We start from the raw sequence: 16,042 nt of genomic DNA on the forward strand, positions 1-16,042 counted from the left end.
AGTCTGCATCTGCTTCCATTTGGAATGTGCTGTTTCCCCAGCTTTCTTGCAAAAATTGTTTAATAGGGTTTCATAAAGTGTTTATACTTAAGATTATGTTTACATGCAAATTTTATCATTTCTAAGATGTTTTAGTCTGTAAATTACCATGAAGTTACCTTTTCACACTGATAAAAAAAAAGACTTCATAGTGCACAATTAATTTTCTTGCAAGCAGGATAATTAATGATGAATAGATTGTAATGTGCTTATACTGGTACTCATGCTATAGCTTTTTAGGACTGATGGGTTGAGAGGCAATGGCAGGGAGGTAAAGGTGAGGCAAATACTCTGCATGTGGAGGAGTAATATGAGGAGAAAGTGGTTATGATGATTATTGCGTTAAAAAATATGAGCAGTTCTTCCATTTGAGCAACTTTGCATAGCGGGGAATTGGGTTTTCATGCCCTCGCATGGAGATTTGGCTCTAAGTCTGTTTCTCTCTGGGTGTGGAGAGATAAAAGCATCCCAGTGTGATGATGGCTTTTCTTTCTTGGGTGTAGCAGCTGTAATCACAGCTGGGTTTTGTTTCCACAGTCTACTCTGCAAGCTAACAACTTCTGGGCAAGTTCCAAGCAAATAAACCCTGACAGATCAGAGCTGTCTTGGTACAAGATCATTGAGGCATTCCTGTATTATGTTATAAGCACTCTGCTTTCTTGTGGGTTTATTAGTTCAGATACTGAACTGATTAGTTCACATAGGCTTTAGCTGAGCTTCCAAGGTGTCATTTAATTCCTGAATTGGCTGTGTTTTTCCATCATGTGAGATCAAAGATAATGGAGTGTTTACTGTTTGGTCATCCTGTCGCATCAATTTGGACAGAAGAGTATAAGGAGGAGTGCCCTTCACATACAGAGTCAGCCCATCTGGGTTTATATGAGATCAGGAACATGGAAAGGATGTCGGGGGCGGGGAAAAAAAAGCATGTAAGATCAAAACCAGCTCTTCAGATGATGAAGCATACTCTGTAAAAGAATCCAACCTTTTAAATTATCCTAAAGAGCAGTTAGACTTCTAAAACACCTCATATCGATTTATCATTCTGTCCATAGTAAAATTTAGCTTAAGGAATGTAAGGAAAATAATAAGCATTTGTGAGAGGAGAAAAAGCAGTGTCTCTCTCTTTTCTTTTCTTTTTTTTTTTTTTTTTTCTTCTTAGTATTATAAAACTGATCACTTACGTGGATTGGCAGAATGGCTGGTAGGTAAGGGAAGGTTTTAAGCTCCTTAAATCCTCTGGGGAAGGTCTTTCCTTCTCATCATATGTTAGCTCCATGGAGTCTTAATCCAGGACCAAATAATATGTATGGTGCTTTATACCTTCATATGTGATATGAACTGTACATTGTGAGCGTGGTGTGTCAGGATTTGGGCAAATTTTAGCAGGAAATCCCTCTGTTTCATGAGGACTCCAAGCAGGCAGCGTCAGGGAGACGTTACCAACAAGAGACAGCATGCCTGTGCTGTTCAGAGTTTCTCCTACTAGGAGAAAGATGAAAGTGCCAGCTTTCAGTGCTGGCACTGAAAGCGACCAAATTCTGTAATTGGTCTAAATCAGTGAGAGAAGTACACTTTTGGAAGATTTAAAAAAAAAATGTTTATTATCTTTTATACAAAATAGCCGTGTTATAGGTTGATTTCAAAGTGCAGATTTTTGTTTTTATTTGTACTAAACAAAATACTTTCTTTACCTATTTTAAGTTTTGAAATATTTCAGCAACTTTGTCATCCATTTAATTGATAAATGAACTTCACGTACATCTGAATCTGAGTGTACATGCTGAGAAGACAGAATGTGGTCTTAGGTTTTGGTTTTTTCTCAGAAAAGATTTTTATTTTTTTTCCCATGCCCAGAGTGTGAAGGTTGCAGTAGTAGGTTTTTGTTCATAGTTACAGTGCTACGTTAAACTGATGTTCCTCTCAGTTTACAAAAACTCATTTTCACCTAGGTTTAGGCGATGTTTTGGAAATAAGAATGTTATCGTAACATTTCCTGCCAGCTTCCAACCACCTTTCTCTATTTCTCTTACCCTCAAAGACAACCAGCCAAGCTTCATCTTAAGAAAGGGTGACATTGGTTTAAATTGTTCTATTTATCTTTTTATAGATCTTACTGGAAGGACTTTCATGGTGGAAAAAAGGGTTTTTAAGGACTATGGCCTGCAAAATGTGCTGAAAGTGCCCAAAGCTCTGTATAGCCCTTCTTTGCTTTGATAGTCATAAATTTTATATGTATATTAAAAGTTGTCAAGAATGGATTATCATACTGGTCAAGGGTACCCAGATGGTATTCAGGGTTTTCTAGTGGTACTTGGAACTTGCCTAGAAGGCGTGTTGCTGTAGGAAAGGGCATTTGTTGAGAAGCTGACAAAAATTTTGAGTACAAACAAACAGATGGGCTAATATAGGTGCTTCCATCTGAAGATAGCAGCGTGCTTCTATAAGCAAGAAAACTCCCCTCGATATGAATGTGTTTCTTCCTCCGCCATGTTAGTGCACAAGTGTATGAAGCGTCCACTGTGTAGTTTACAAAGTGGTTACTCCTAGCCAACAACTCATAGAATCATAGAATTGCTGAGGTTGGAAGGGACCTTTAAGATCACTGAGTCCAACCTTTAACCTACCCTGACAAAAGCCACTTCTAAACCATGTCCCTAAGTGCCCCATCTACCCTTTTTTTAAACACCTCCAGGGATGGTGAATCCACCACCTTCCTGGGCAGCCTATTCCAATGTTTAATAACCCTTTCAGTGAAAAAATGTTTCCTAATATCCAATCTAAACCTCCCCTGACATAACTTGAACCCGTTTCCCCTCGTCCTATCACTTGTCACCAGGGAGAAGAGGTCAGCCCCCATCTCTCTACAACCTCCTTTCAGGTAGTTGTAGAGGGCGATAAGGTCTCCCCTCAGCCTCCTCTTCTCCAGGCTAAACAACCCCAGCTCCCTCAGTCGTTCTTCATAAGGTTTGTCCTCCAGACCCCTCACCAGCTTTGTAGCCCTTCTCTGGACACGCTCCAACACCTCAATGTCCCTCTTGTAGCGAGGGGCCCAAAGCTGAACGGAGTACTCGAGGTGGGGCCTCACCAGTGCCGAGTACAGGGGGATGATCACTTCCCTAGTCCGGCTCACCACACTACTCCTGATAACAGGCTAGGATGCTGTTGGCCTTCTTGGCCACCTGGGCACACTGCTGGCTCATATTCAGCCGGCTGTCAACCAACACCCCCAGGTCCTTTTCTGTCGAGCTGCTTTCGAGCCACTCTGCCCCAATCCTGTAGCGCTGCATGGGGTTGTTGTGACCCAAGTGCAGGACCCGGCATTTGGCCTTGTTGAACCTCCTACCATTGGTCTCAGCCCATCGGTCCAGCCTGTCCAGATCCCTCTGCAGAGCCAACCTACCCTCAAGCAGATCGACACGCCCGCCCAGTTTAGTGTCATCTGTGAACTTGCTGAGGGTGCATTCGATCCCTTCATCCAGATCATTGGTAAAGATATTAAAGAGAACCGGCCCCAGCACCGAGCCCTGGGGGACCCCACTTGTGACCGGACACCAACTGGATTTAACTCCCTTTACCACCACTCTCTGGGCACGGCCATCCAGCCAGTTTTTTACCCAGCGAAGAGTACACCTGTCCAGGCCATGAGCAGCCAGTTTCTCCAGGAGAATGCTGTGGGAAACAGTGTCAAAAGCTTTGCAAAAATCCAAGTAGATAACATCCACAGCTTTTCCCTCATCCACTAAGTGGGTCACCTTATCGTAGAAGGATATTAGGTTTGATAGGCATGACCTGCCCTTCACAAACCCATGCTGACTGGGCCTGATCACCCTGTTCTCCTGCATGTGCCGTGTAATGGCATTGAGGAGGATCTGTTCCATGACCTTCCCAGGCACCGAGGTCAGACTGACTGGCCCTCTGGGGAATGCCCAGTGTTTTCGATTAAAGCTCAAATAAACCGCAATATAATACTGCCAGCAAAAGTCAGCTTTATTCCATTATGGAAACTTCATTTTTCTTGGTGAATGTTCTGTGATCAGTTTAAGTTTGACTTTTCCTTCCACAGACTGTTGTTGCTGCTCAGGTACTTATGTGCGCTCCCTTGAAAGTCAGCATGGTATCAGTGATTTCTGTTAGTTGATGTGGCAGGTGAACCTTTGTCTGTGTGGTCTGCTAAGATTATGACTTTTACTGAGATTATATTTTTACAGTGTGTGACATACCAGAATATGTATTGTATTTTTTACTTGAATGTATCAGTGAAAACAAATCCTGTCCTTTTGTAGTATTTTCTAATCGGTGACATTGATACGTCTGATGAACACATTTTAAGCCTTAGTATTTTTTTATTTCTCTCACTTATCCCAACTTTCATTCTGATTACAGGGTTTTTTTAATTTAATTTCACAAGCAGATACAAATCTTATTAATAGTATGTAGTTTTTCTTTCCTAAGCTTTGCATTTGAAAGGTAATCAGTAATTACTGATGGCTCAAAACTATTATTTCATTAATATTTTATTGCTGTTTGTTTACTTTTACAGGAAATAAATGCTTCTTTGCCCAATATAATAAACAACAAATATGGAAAGAAGGTCTTGTTGTACTTGCTAAGTCCAAGAGACCCTGCACATTTTGTTCCAGAAATCATCACACTTCTGCAGCAGGGAGATGGAAATGCCTATAGGTAACTCAGATACGAAGGTTAAGTTGTTTTCCCCTAAGTTCACACAACTTTTCTGTCATGATCCATTTAATTTCATCTTTTCTTCATAATATAACTAAGTAATGTAAATACATATATATAAAATACATGAGTATTATTAGGTATGTTAGTCTTTAATCCTTAATTTTGCATTTTTGGTTTAATGATTGTATATGATGATTGATGACCAGCAATGTATTAGTGATCAGCAGTTTATCCCTTTTGTAAAGGGCAAAAATTGTGATGTGTTCTTTGTTTAAACTCATACATCAAATTTGGTGTAGCAAAAAATTTTTAATATACATTATTGGTGTTTTGAGTTGCATAAAAGTATATCTCAAAATCTAGCAATAAAAATGGAAATTGCTAATTTAAATTCAGTCTGTGGTATTGACATTAATGCTTATCAGCTTTTGAAGAAGAACAATTTTAGATCATTAGTGAACTGTTTAAGAAATATATCTCTAGTTGAGATAACAATGCATAGAAAATTAGAGGTTAAATTATCATTAACAAAAATCTGAGGTTTACTGGCAGTCAGCTTTAAACACTATACACTTTCTCACTCCACGTGTTCTTAAAAGGTGTGTGCAATGTGTATTTAATTGTATGTGAAAGAGGGAAGGATAATGCTTTATTTTGATCTTCCAGTAGTTTATACCTGTCTCACATAGCGTATATGTTTTGACTTTCATGTTGCTTGATGTGCATACAGAGCAAGTCCTCTGTAGTAATGTGCTGTCTCTTTCTTCAGTAAGAAGAATACTGAACTCCGCCGCCGTGAACTCCTGGAAGCCATTTCCTCACCTTTGCTAGAATATTTGCAAGAACACACCCAAGAAGTAGTGGTAGACAAAGCTACCTTTGTCTTGGTTGCTGACATCTTAAGAACAGCTCTTGGTGACGTCCAGCCTGCACTAGATGCAATTGCTAATTTAGCAGCAGAAGAGCTGGTTCCAGGTGGCCGTGATGGGCAGGTAATGTAAGAGAGGACAAGGTGCTGAGATCTTGCCAAGCGTTTGCTTGTTTTGTATCACCAAATTGAAATCTGCTCAGTTTTTCCTTTACATAAGGTGCTAATGTACTGACCTGATAGCACTCGTACATTAGACGTGGTCTCTGGTTCCTGACATTTTCCTTTTATAGTTTATTATTGTTGCATCTGGAGTGATGAAGGCTTGAGCCAGCATTTAATTTGAGTTGTAGAGCAAGGTACTTCATGATCTTGAATCTTCAGAACCTCTTTAAACACTTTGTTGGAAGGTAGCTGACAATCATGTTACGCAGACTCTCTTTTAATGTTATTGCTATGCACTCAAGCAGTTAGTAAATTTTTATAGTTCATTTGACTGTTTATACTGAGAATGATAGGGTCTCTTAGCTTTCAGGTATGCATATCTCCATGCAGGGAAGGATCTTGGATAATAGCTGTTTGTCTTTACAGTAATAGCTGTTTGTCTTTACATTATGATCTTCTCTTCAAAGTGTGCCTCTCCCCTATTTTGTTAAGATCAGTCAGATGTGTCTGTAGACGAGAAAACGCAAAATGCTGTGTACACTATATTTAAGATAAATGCCCTCCAGGTTTTCGTAGTTGTGCTGAATTTGGTCTGTCTTTCTCCTTCTTTAAGGTGGGCATTTTACAGAATTTTATGAGAACTACTCATGTTTTCAGTTCTGTAGTGAAAGTCTGTGACAATGTGGAAAGTCTGGAAGTTCTTGTAGAGGCAGCCAGACCGAGAGATTCTGCTTAGTAAGCATGAAGTCCTTGGGGAAGGGTGGATGAAACATTGATTGATATGTTTTATATTACTGAAAGGGGAAGGTGGTAAAAAAATAAACTGGTCAGTTAAATAAGTATTTAGACACTAGCATGAAACTTGTTGATATTTGCATAGGTGATGGATGACTAAATGGATCATTGTGATATGGGCGGAGTGGATAAATCAAGCAGGAATATTTATGGACAGACATGTAACTGCATTTTGAAACATCATCATTAAATAATTTGTGTTTGGTTTGGTTTTTCCCCTTACAGCTTCACATTGCAGAGCATCCAGCAGGCCATCTAGTTTTGAAATGGTTAATAGAGCAAGATGAAAAAATGAGAGAGAGTGGAAAAGAAGGTATGTTGGAAATTCAGCTTTATTTGATCAAATTATGACTTAAGAGTAATCAGTTATCTGACCTAAAATAAGATTGATGCATTTATTTCTTTGAATATACTAACATACGGAAAATTTAACATCTCTAAGATTGTTGTTTCTGTCTTTTTGCTGTTGAGAGCTGTTGTATGAACAGAATCCCAAAGATAATTTTGCTTTTTCTGCAAAACAAGTACTGGTCTGGTTTTTATCTCAGGGGTTTACTCTATACTTTGGACAGGGTTCATTTCTGTGCTTAAAATGTCTTGATAGCTTTGCTAAATTACACAGCAATTTAAAGGTTAATAATAGAAAAAGTAGAGTCTTTCTAACAGAAAGACTTGTTTCATTAGTGCTGTAAACTGTAATCTTTACTGTGTTCATTAGTGCTGCTGGGTTAATGCTTTATAACTCTTATTACAATAATTCATGCACAAAAATAGGACATCGTTGCTATTTTATATCCCAGAAGGCAGATATTGGGCACAGATGTTCTCATCTTAATATAGCTTTTCAACTTATTTTATTACATAACTGTAAAGTCTTGTTGTGTGAATCACCATATCCTAATAGAGATTACTTTTTCTCATACAAAAACCTCAAAAAATGAAAGGAGCTGGATGGGGGTGGCATAGTATAATCTGGAAGGAACTTCTCTGTGTGTAGGGGGCTTTTTTCTTTTGTAGAAATAATCAGACCTTGTTGAAGTGTGGTTTTTTTTTTCTTTTTTTCTTTTCTTCTTCTTACTACATTCAGATATCCATTGTTTCCTTTAAAAATAGGAGTTAGTTTGGCTCTGTTAAATGTTTCTGAAAGGAGGCTGTTTTGCTACCTCTCAAGCGGATGATTAAAAATGTGCAAAGGAGAAGTTTTATATGAGTGTCTTTCAGAGACTAGCCTGAGATGATGATAGGTATCTGCATTTACTTCTGCTAACATTGGGCAGTTCCCATTTTGAACACAAGCTCTTCCCTTTGGTTTCTTTGTTTTCCGCCAAAGAGTGCGCCATTCAGAATTGCTGCTCTGAATTTATGGAATTGTGGTTTAAAAACAGCCACATTGTTATCATATAGGGAGCAAGTTGAATAAAAACTGACGTGTTCTTCAGATGGAATTTTGATTTAAAGTCACAGTGAAAAACAGCTTCAGCGTTTGATTGGATGTTGGAGTTTGTTGGGGTTGGGTGGGTTTTTTGGGGTTGCTTACTGATAAGTTTGCATAGCATACAAGTTGTAAAAGCAGTTTTGCCTGTAGTTCAGTTCCTCAAATTCAGCTGGGGACTGAAGGTCGGCCTAGGTTCTTTCTTTTGCATATGCCATTAGTGTAATGAATCTGCGAACCACCCTAAGCTTTCAAGGTTAATGAAGAAATAGAGCGTGCAGTATCAGAACAGCTGAAATAAATAAGGTTCCTAGTGGTTTTGATGCACCAATAAAGGATTAGCTCTGAAGTTTTAAGTAACTTCATCTGTGCGAATTCTGTTTCTTCAGTTGTAGTCGGATGCTTAAAGGATAGCATTTTTCAGCAGAATTGTGTATGTATTAGTATGTTGCATATAATTATAATCTTGTGTTGGTTCTTAACAAGTTCTTTCTTTGAAATGGACATCTTCTTTAAGACATGAATAGCTTTTGACACCCTTTTAAAAAAATAAACAGCAAGTTTGTCTGTTTTATACTAGTAAGCTGCCACACAGTTCTGCTATTGTCTAATTTTAAGCAATGCTTGGAAGTAGTCAAAGATCTATAAAGGTATTCATTGCATTGAACAGTCAGTTACTTTGTGAGAGCAAAAGTTTGAGAATGTTTGGTGTCTAAAAACTATTAGATTAAATCACAACTGCGGAAGACTTCTAACAGGCTTCGTTATATAAAGATGCTGTCTAATTTTTGTCTTCTTTTCTTCTCCCTACCCCTTTCCCACATTTTACAGTTTGCTTTGGAAGAACATTGTTGGAACGTGTTGGTATTGAGAATATGAAGACCTGGGCAGAAGTAAATCGAGGTGCCATTATTCTTTGTTGGTACGTAAGGCACATAGCTATTTCTGATTGGGTTCCAGTGTTAATTTATTGAACAGCTAAGAGAACATCAGTTGAAATTTCTACTAGTAAAATGCCATTTTTTTTATCAATATGTACTGTCTTTCATGCCACTGGTAAGTCTGTGATGGAACAGGGTACTAGAAGAATTCAAACCAGAGTTTCCATATGTTGTTTCTTGAGCTCACGGTATTGCAATACTAAGAAGTAACTCAATGTTGGAAAATCTTAAGATTAAAAATCAAATTTATTTTTAAAATTGTGACTACCATGTCGTGTTTTACAAGCACAAAATTCTCAAAAGAGCTCTCCACAAATAGCTACATTAAAATAATTAACTCTGAAATATTTGTGACTGGTGGTGGCATACAAGAATCCAGATTTATTTTTTTTTTTGGTAACTTACTGCTTTCTGTTGATGCTGTAATTAGGGAGCCTAAGTATGTCTCAAACTGAAGTAGAAAAGTGTTTGCAATAGGCTATATAAAAGAATAGACTATGAAAAGGCTTATGAGGAGCTGACTGGCTCACAACTTCGAAGCGGTGAACTGTGCAACTAGTGAGATAAAAAAAGACCCCACGGGTAAAATTAACATTTAGTTTTTTTCAGATGTGAACAGCTGTGTTAATCATTGCTGTTTTCGCTTTGCGACTACCTGTCAGTGTCAGGTAGAAACCCAAGGTTTTGTCTTCAGCCCCAAGTGTGTGGTCTGTGTTCTGGAACTGCTGGCTTAGCATTGCACTGCTGGCTCCTCATAAAGACTTGCATTGAGCCAAAATCAGCAAACGATTCAAACGGACAACATGACTTTGAAAAATAAAAACTTCTCCCTTTTTTCCGCCCTGCTTCTCCCTCTCCTAAAGTTACTCCTTGCAGATTGCTTTCCATCTCTGCTCTTTTTGACTTCAGAGTGAGGCTACTTTGACATGCAGGTGAATCAAAAGCTGTTTTCACTAGTAGGACTTCTGATCGGAGGTTAAGTCTAACTTTGTTTAGTCATTATCATTCAGAGCACTAGTGAGAAGAATTGGTAGTAGAAGAAAAGTTGCAATCCATTACAAAAACCTGTTTATGCAACATCATAATAGTCATATGGATCTGGCTGTTAAAATTGTTCAGCTGCTAAAATGATAACACTTTTTCTTTGCCTCTCATGACAGGCCTTTAGAATTCAATAAATATGTCTAATGCCTTTAAGTTATCTGATCCTGTGCACAGATGTTCAGTAGAGATTTGTTACAAAGGCTTGTTCATTGACAGCGTATTAATGCTTGGGCTTTTTTCCCCCCTGACTCAAGGTTGAGATTCATTTAACGTGTGGTGTTGCTGGTTTACGTACTAAGCTATTTTGATTGCCCAAATAAAGTTGCAAAGTAAATTAGTGGAATGTTTTCCATGCATAACACTTTAATAATGGTTTGGCTGTCACTGTGACACAGTCTCTGAATAGGTTTTGAAGACTTATAGGAAAAAACAGGAAATTAGTAATTGCTTGTTAGCAAAAATGAGCACAGGAGCGTTGTGTTTTATGGAAAAGTCTGTGAAGAATGTCAGTCTTTCGCTTTCTCTGCTGTTACTGGTGGCATTACAGGGTGGGGCTTTGATAAGTGTGCGTTGTTACCAAGGAGGGGGGCTTGTCTCCCAGATTGTCCATTAAACATTTTTCACCAACACTGAAACTCACCTAATGGGAAAGAGAGATAACAGTATAGGGGACGAGTGTGTGTGTGTTTGTGTTTGACTGAATTCTGTTTTTAGGTTTGGTTGTTTGTTTTTTTAAAAATTTTAATTAAATCTGAATCCTTTGTAGTTTGAACTGCTTTTGATGGCTCTTTAGGCATAACACCCTTTTGTTTAGGCAACTGAGAACACACGGAACATAACCAGCTGCTTTTGTTCCATTTCATGTGACACCTGCTTACCTCACTAACATAGAGTAATTAATCTCGTCTTTGTTTAACTGCATGCATTCAAGTCAAAAGGTTACCTAAATCATACAGCAATGATGAATCTAATTTAGTCTGGTATAGATGATAATTGCAATATTTTTTTACATAAAATAGTTTAAAAAAAATATTCAGATACTTCTTTTGTCTTAAAGGAGCTCAGATCCCTCAGATAGAGGTAATTTTCAGACACTTCCAGTTCTCCCTGAAGATATGATTGATTTTTGTTTTGTTTGTGGCTCTAGGAAGCCATCTGTCACTTACGTGCAGATCTGAAACTCAGAATTACCCAGTCAGTCCATTTGAAGATTTTCGGCTTTCTAGTAATTTAAGGTTATTTGCCAGTTATGAGCAGTTCATTGCGTGTGCTTGATTTCTTAGTTACCTGCTGTCCTCTGGACCCTCTGCTTTCTTGCCCTACTTGCGTTTAATCTGATTTTTATAAAAAGTCCGGGGCCTCGGTCTGACCTAGTACAAGTGTGAAGATTCCTAAGGTAATGGGAGGGCTCTTTGCAGACATTACGATACAGCTTAGTGTAAATAAAGCGTTGTAAGTACTTGAACGTCATGCATGCTGTTCTATTTACGTTTCTACATCTGACTCCTCCACAGTATTCTTTTTAAATTATCAATGATGTGTTACATCAGGGTAGAAAATGTACTTCACCAAATGACCTTCTGATTTCCATATGTCATTTCTGTAACCTGTAAAAGTTATGTTTTATATCGGCAAAATACCTAGGTGCCTGCTTACCAGATCTTAGAAGAACTTCCAGAGCAATAATTAAAAAAAACCAGTCCCAAACCTAAGTTGGTCGTTTGGCTGTATTATCAGACATGTAGATGTTCTGTATTAAAAATACAGTGTCTTGAAATATCTGTGGATACCAAGAATCTGAAAGCAGTTTCACATGTATAGCTGTTGGCAGATGAAATTCACTTAAATAAATAAAATGCAATCCAGAGTGGCTTGCTACTTTGTATGCTCTTTTGTCCCTGGTGGTGAAATGTGTGAATCTCTACGTGTTAAACACCAATGTGTTCAACACATCCATTATCAGTACTCTTGACATTCCTGCTGTTTTCAGCGGTACATAACTCTCAGAAAAGCTGAAAAAGTATCATTCCTCACCTTTGTTAATTCAGTTTTAAAGAAGGCCTCTTGATTAAATAGTGCTGTCACAGCTAAAAGTGTAACAAAGTTGCTACTAGAAATAAGTTAGTCATAGTCATAGAAATCTAGGAAAAAAGTAGCTGAAAATAGTGTTGTTGTCAGATGGACATCCCATGCTTTACTGCCTATAGGTTTGCCATCCTGCACAGCATTTGGAGTCCTAAGGAGGCAAAATTTAAATCTCACCTTAAGTTACACTAATCCCTTTTCTGCCTTACTCAGTTCAGGTTGCTATGTCTAATCCTTGTTTAAAAAGTAGGCAAGAAACAGCCTTTAGGTAGCTGTAAATTTGGGAGCCTTTTGGAAGAATCCTAGACTTATAGTATCATGCAGCCCACTTGGTACCAAGTACATGGGTGTTATAGTTTGCTTCCAGTCTTAGTTTATTTGTATGCCAGTGCAGCCTATAATTCTGTTCTGGATTGCACACATTGACTGTTGAAGACATTAAGTTTTTTTGGCAGTCTTCACTCATCATTTTGAAGTAGGAAATTAGGTGTGCCATTACCTCTACTGCTTTTATGTTATAATCCAAGAACATTTTACTACTACCTGAAGGAAGGGGAGAAGGACAATCACTGCCTGGGTTGATCTGGACAGTGCAGAAGCTTTTTCTTTCCTAACAGCGTTTTACAGCTTACGATGAATTTCCGTGTTGCTGGGGAAGGAAAGGTATCTGTGAAAGCTGTCTTATTTTCCAAAAGTATTACCTAAAAAATAACAGAACTGGTAAGGCTCTGTAGTCCTGTGCTAAACAAAGCACAGAAGTACAATAGTGAAAGTACTTGACGTGTCTTAGATGTACTTCACTGCATCCAGTTTTAGGACCCCTATTACAAGAAAGGTATCAGTAACTGGAGCGCGTTTAATGGAGGGTGACCAACATAGTCATGGGCTGGATCCTGTGACCTGGGAGGACATGCTGTGGGACCGGGGCCAGTTCAGCTGGGAGAAGGGATGGCTTTGGGGGCACTCAGCAGCATCCGTGGCACCGGAGTGGGTGGAGGAGACCTGGGCTTCTTTTCCTATGACCTACTTGCTGACTTCTGACGTCCTTGTTTTTTTTCCCGTTTCTTGTAGCCTTCTCCGGAGTGCTGATCAAAAAGTAGCAAATACAGTCAAAAAAGGACTGAAAAAGCTTGTCCCAAAGTTGAAGCAGAATAAAAATGTAAAAGGAGTAGAAGCATTACTGGAGAAATTGACTTCCTAGTGTAAATGAAGCTAAAAAGAGAATTTACATCAATGCAGCCAACTGAGAGTTGGTAAGATTTTACACCGTCGTTGTTTTAAGAAGCAGTGTATGCATTTGTAAATTAAATAATTTCTAAAACAACTTTTCTGTTGTACTTATTCTGTTCTGTGCAGTAAATGGTTGTTCTCGGAAACTGAAATATCAAGAAGATTTAAAAGCTAGTGGAAGCTTCTGAACGTGTAATCAAGAAGTTAAATCTTTCCTGATAACTTGCACAAAAATGATTTACGTCGTGTTAAAATTTGTATGTATGTTGTCATAGTTACCATAGAAACAGAAGCATCTGTTCTGGAGCTATTCTTATATATTGGGCAAATACACTTGTTCTTAATCCCCTTCCCTCCTGGTTTCCTCAAAAAAACAAAGCAGAAAAACAACTCAAGTCCTGTTCTTACCCTGTGAAGGAGTGATGGAGGCTCTCATCCTTCAGGAACTAACAAGAATAGAATGAAAATAATGTTTAAATTTTTTATCTTTTTTTTTTCTGAAGAAGGTCCTGAAGGAGAGACAGCTCTTTCAATGGGCCACAGTTTGGTTTTGTTTTTCTTAAGTCTTCTGAAAAGTATAGACTTTGAGCCCTAATAAACCAGAAGAATTGGATCTGGAGTTGGTTTTTTTTTTTTGGTGGCTTCATTTTAATAGGGGAGGAATGAATTTATTTCTGCATGGTATCAAATAAGTGTCCTATTGATTTGTACTGTACCCTATTTTGATCTAGAAAAATCAAGCCAACATTTTATGTTCTAAGCAAAGAAAAAAAACAACAGCTAAAACTTTCCTGGTGGGGCTCACCCAGGTGGTGTTCAATGCCATGCTGATAGACTGATCCAAGCAGAAGATCAAATTAATTAGATCTCGAATGGTAGGAGTTACTCTTTTAGTGTTGCTTAGCCTAATAGGAGGTGGCTCTAGTTTTAATAGCAGATAGTTAGCCATTATTTCTCCTAAGATGCAGCTTCCTCAACATGAAATACAATGCAACTAATAGGAAGTTGCCAGCGATTACATAAACAGGTTTAAGTTTCTGCATTTTACGTACTTCAAATGAATCTCCTAAATTACCGACTTTATTGTCAGAGGTCATCATGATCCACAACTACTCCAAAGTCCATCGGGAACCACAGTGTTCAGCACCCATGAAAATGAGATTACCCAGGTTGAGCCTGAGACTTGCATGCGTAGCATGAGGTAAAATACTCTGGTTCTCCAGAGAGCATCTGTATGTATACAGCTGCTAGAACTGTTCGCAGAATTACAGAATGATTCGGGTTGGAAGGGACCTTAAAGATCATCTAGATCCAAGCCCCCTGCCCTGGGCAGGGACACCTCCCACTAGACCAGGCTGCTCAAAGCCCCATCCAGCCTGGCCTTGAACACTTCCAGGGAAGGGGCATCCACAGCTTCCCTGGGCAACCTGTGCCACTGCCTCACTACTGTTACAGTGAAGAATTTTTTCCTGATATCCAATCTAAATCTACCCTCCTTCAGTTTGAAGCCATTACCCCTCATCCTATCACTACACTCCCTGATAAAAGAGTCCCTCCCCATCTCTCCTGTAGGCCCCCTTTAGGTACTGGGAGGCTGCTATAAGGTCTCCTTGGAGCCTTCTCTTCTCCAGGCTGAACAAACCCAAATCTCTCAGCCTGTCCTCATAGCAGAGGTGTTCCACCCCTCTGATCATCTTTGTGGCCTTCCACTGGACCTGCTCCAACAGGTCCATGTCCTTGTGGTGAGGACTTCAGAGCTGGACGCAGTACTCCAAGTGGGGTCTCACCAGAGCAAAGTAGAGGGGCAAAATCACCTCCCTAGATCTACTGGCCACTGCATTTTCAGTACGTTTCAGTACATTGTGTAAGTATAAATAGTTTATCCAAAGTAATGAAATATCTTGTTTCATCTTAATAAGTAATCTCTTGCTTCTCACTGGTCCTGTTGGGGGGGAATATTTTTAGTATAAAAAAAATGAAAAGATAGCTGAATAGGCAAATTTAAAAAAAATAATCATAAACCCAATTGTAATTCATAATTTACTTCAGTTAACTTAGGCAGTACATGAATGTTCTAGTTGGGAGAAATGTTTCTAACATTCTTTGTTTCTGTTTGTTGATTTACTGATATTTTGCTGACTGTGCTTCCCTCTAATTCCACCTAGGCTTGTGAGGAGTAGTAAATACTTAAAGGTTAATCCCAATTAGACCTGACTGGCATTGGCATTAAGTGTTCATGCTTGTAAACACATCCTCTCTGTTACTGAAGGTTGCAGCTGATTAGTTTCTGTAACAGGATTTTCTTTTGTGACAATAAAACAGATCATTTTAATTAGCAACAGATAATGAATTTAAACTGTAATGAACTGTTTCTAAAGAATTCTCAGTTACTGCCAAAACCCCCAACCTAAACAAAATATGCAACAGATTTGTGACTGAATAATTAGTGGTAGAGTAAAACAGTGGGGGGAAAAAAAATCTGATACAGGCCTTCTCAATTTTCAGGTTATTGAGGGGAATAAACGAATGCTTAGAATCTGGCACAGACATACTTCCAATCAAGAAAATTAAAGGGGGCAGTGAAAGTAAGTCATAGCTAAAGATAGATATTAATAAACCTAATAGCAAAAATCTATGGAAGAATGTCTGCTTATTTGCATTTTTGAGACTGTCTGTATTATTTATTTTAAATTATGTGTAGTAATTTGGAGTGACTGACTATATTCCTTACCACCATTTGTGAAACGCCGCTCT

At 38.6% G+C, this 16,042-nt stretch overlaps 1 protein-coding gene across 5 annotated transcripts in view; it reads left to right on the forward strand.

The window, feature by feature from the left end:
• The window catches only part of PUM3 (pumilio RNA binding family member 3), a 29,645-nt gene extending 15,156 nt beyond the window's left edge, over window positions 1–14,489 (forward strand). For 2 of the 5 annotated variants that reach the window (XM_054185182.1, XM_054185181.1), the window contains exons 14-18: window positions 4,583–4,725; window positions 5,498–5,720; window positions 6,782–6,869; window positions 8,820–8,910; window positions 13,130–13,386. In XM_054185182.1, coding sequence (XP_054041157.1) covers window positions 4,583–4,725; window positions 5,498–5,720; window positions 6,782–6,869; window positions 8,820–8,910; window positions 13,130–13,259 — 675 coding nt within the window. In that variant the 3' untranslated portion in view covers window positions 13,260–13,386. Of the gene's footprint in view, window positions 1–4,582; window positions 4,726–5,497; window positions 5,721–6,781; window positions 6,870–8,819; window positions 8,911–13,129; window positions 13,387–13,414; window positions 13,902–14,378 lie in introns of those variants that run through there. The other 3 variants (XR_008463753.1, XR_008463752.1, XM_054185179.1) reach the window with 3 other exon arrangements.
• Window positions 14,490–16,042: the final 1,553 nt, after the last annotated feature.

This window comes from Rissa tridactyla, chromosome Z (assembly GCF_028500815.1).
Source record: "Rissa tridactyla isolate bRisTri1 chromosome Z, bRisTri1.patW.cur.20221130, whole genome shotgun sequence".
Taxonomy (NCBI): Eukaryota; Metazoa; Chordata; class Aves; order Charadriiformes; family Laridae; genus Rissa; species Rissa tridactyla.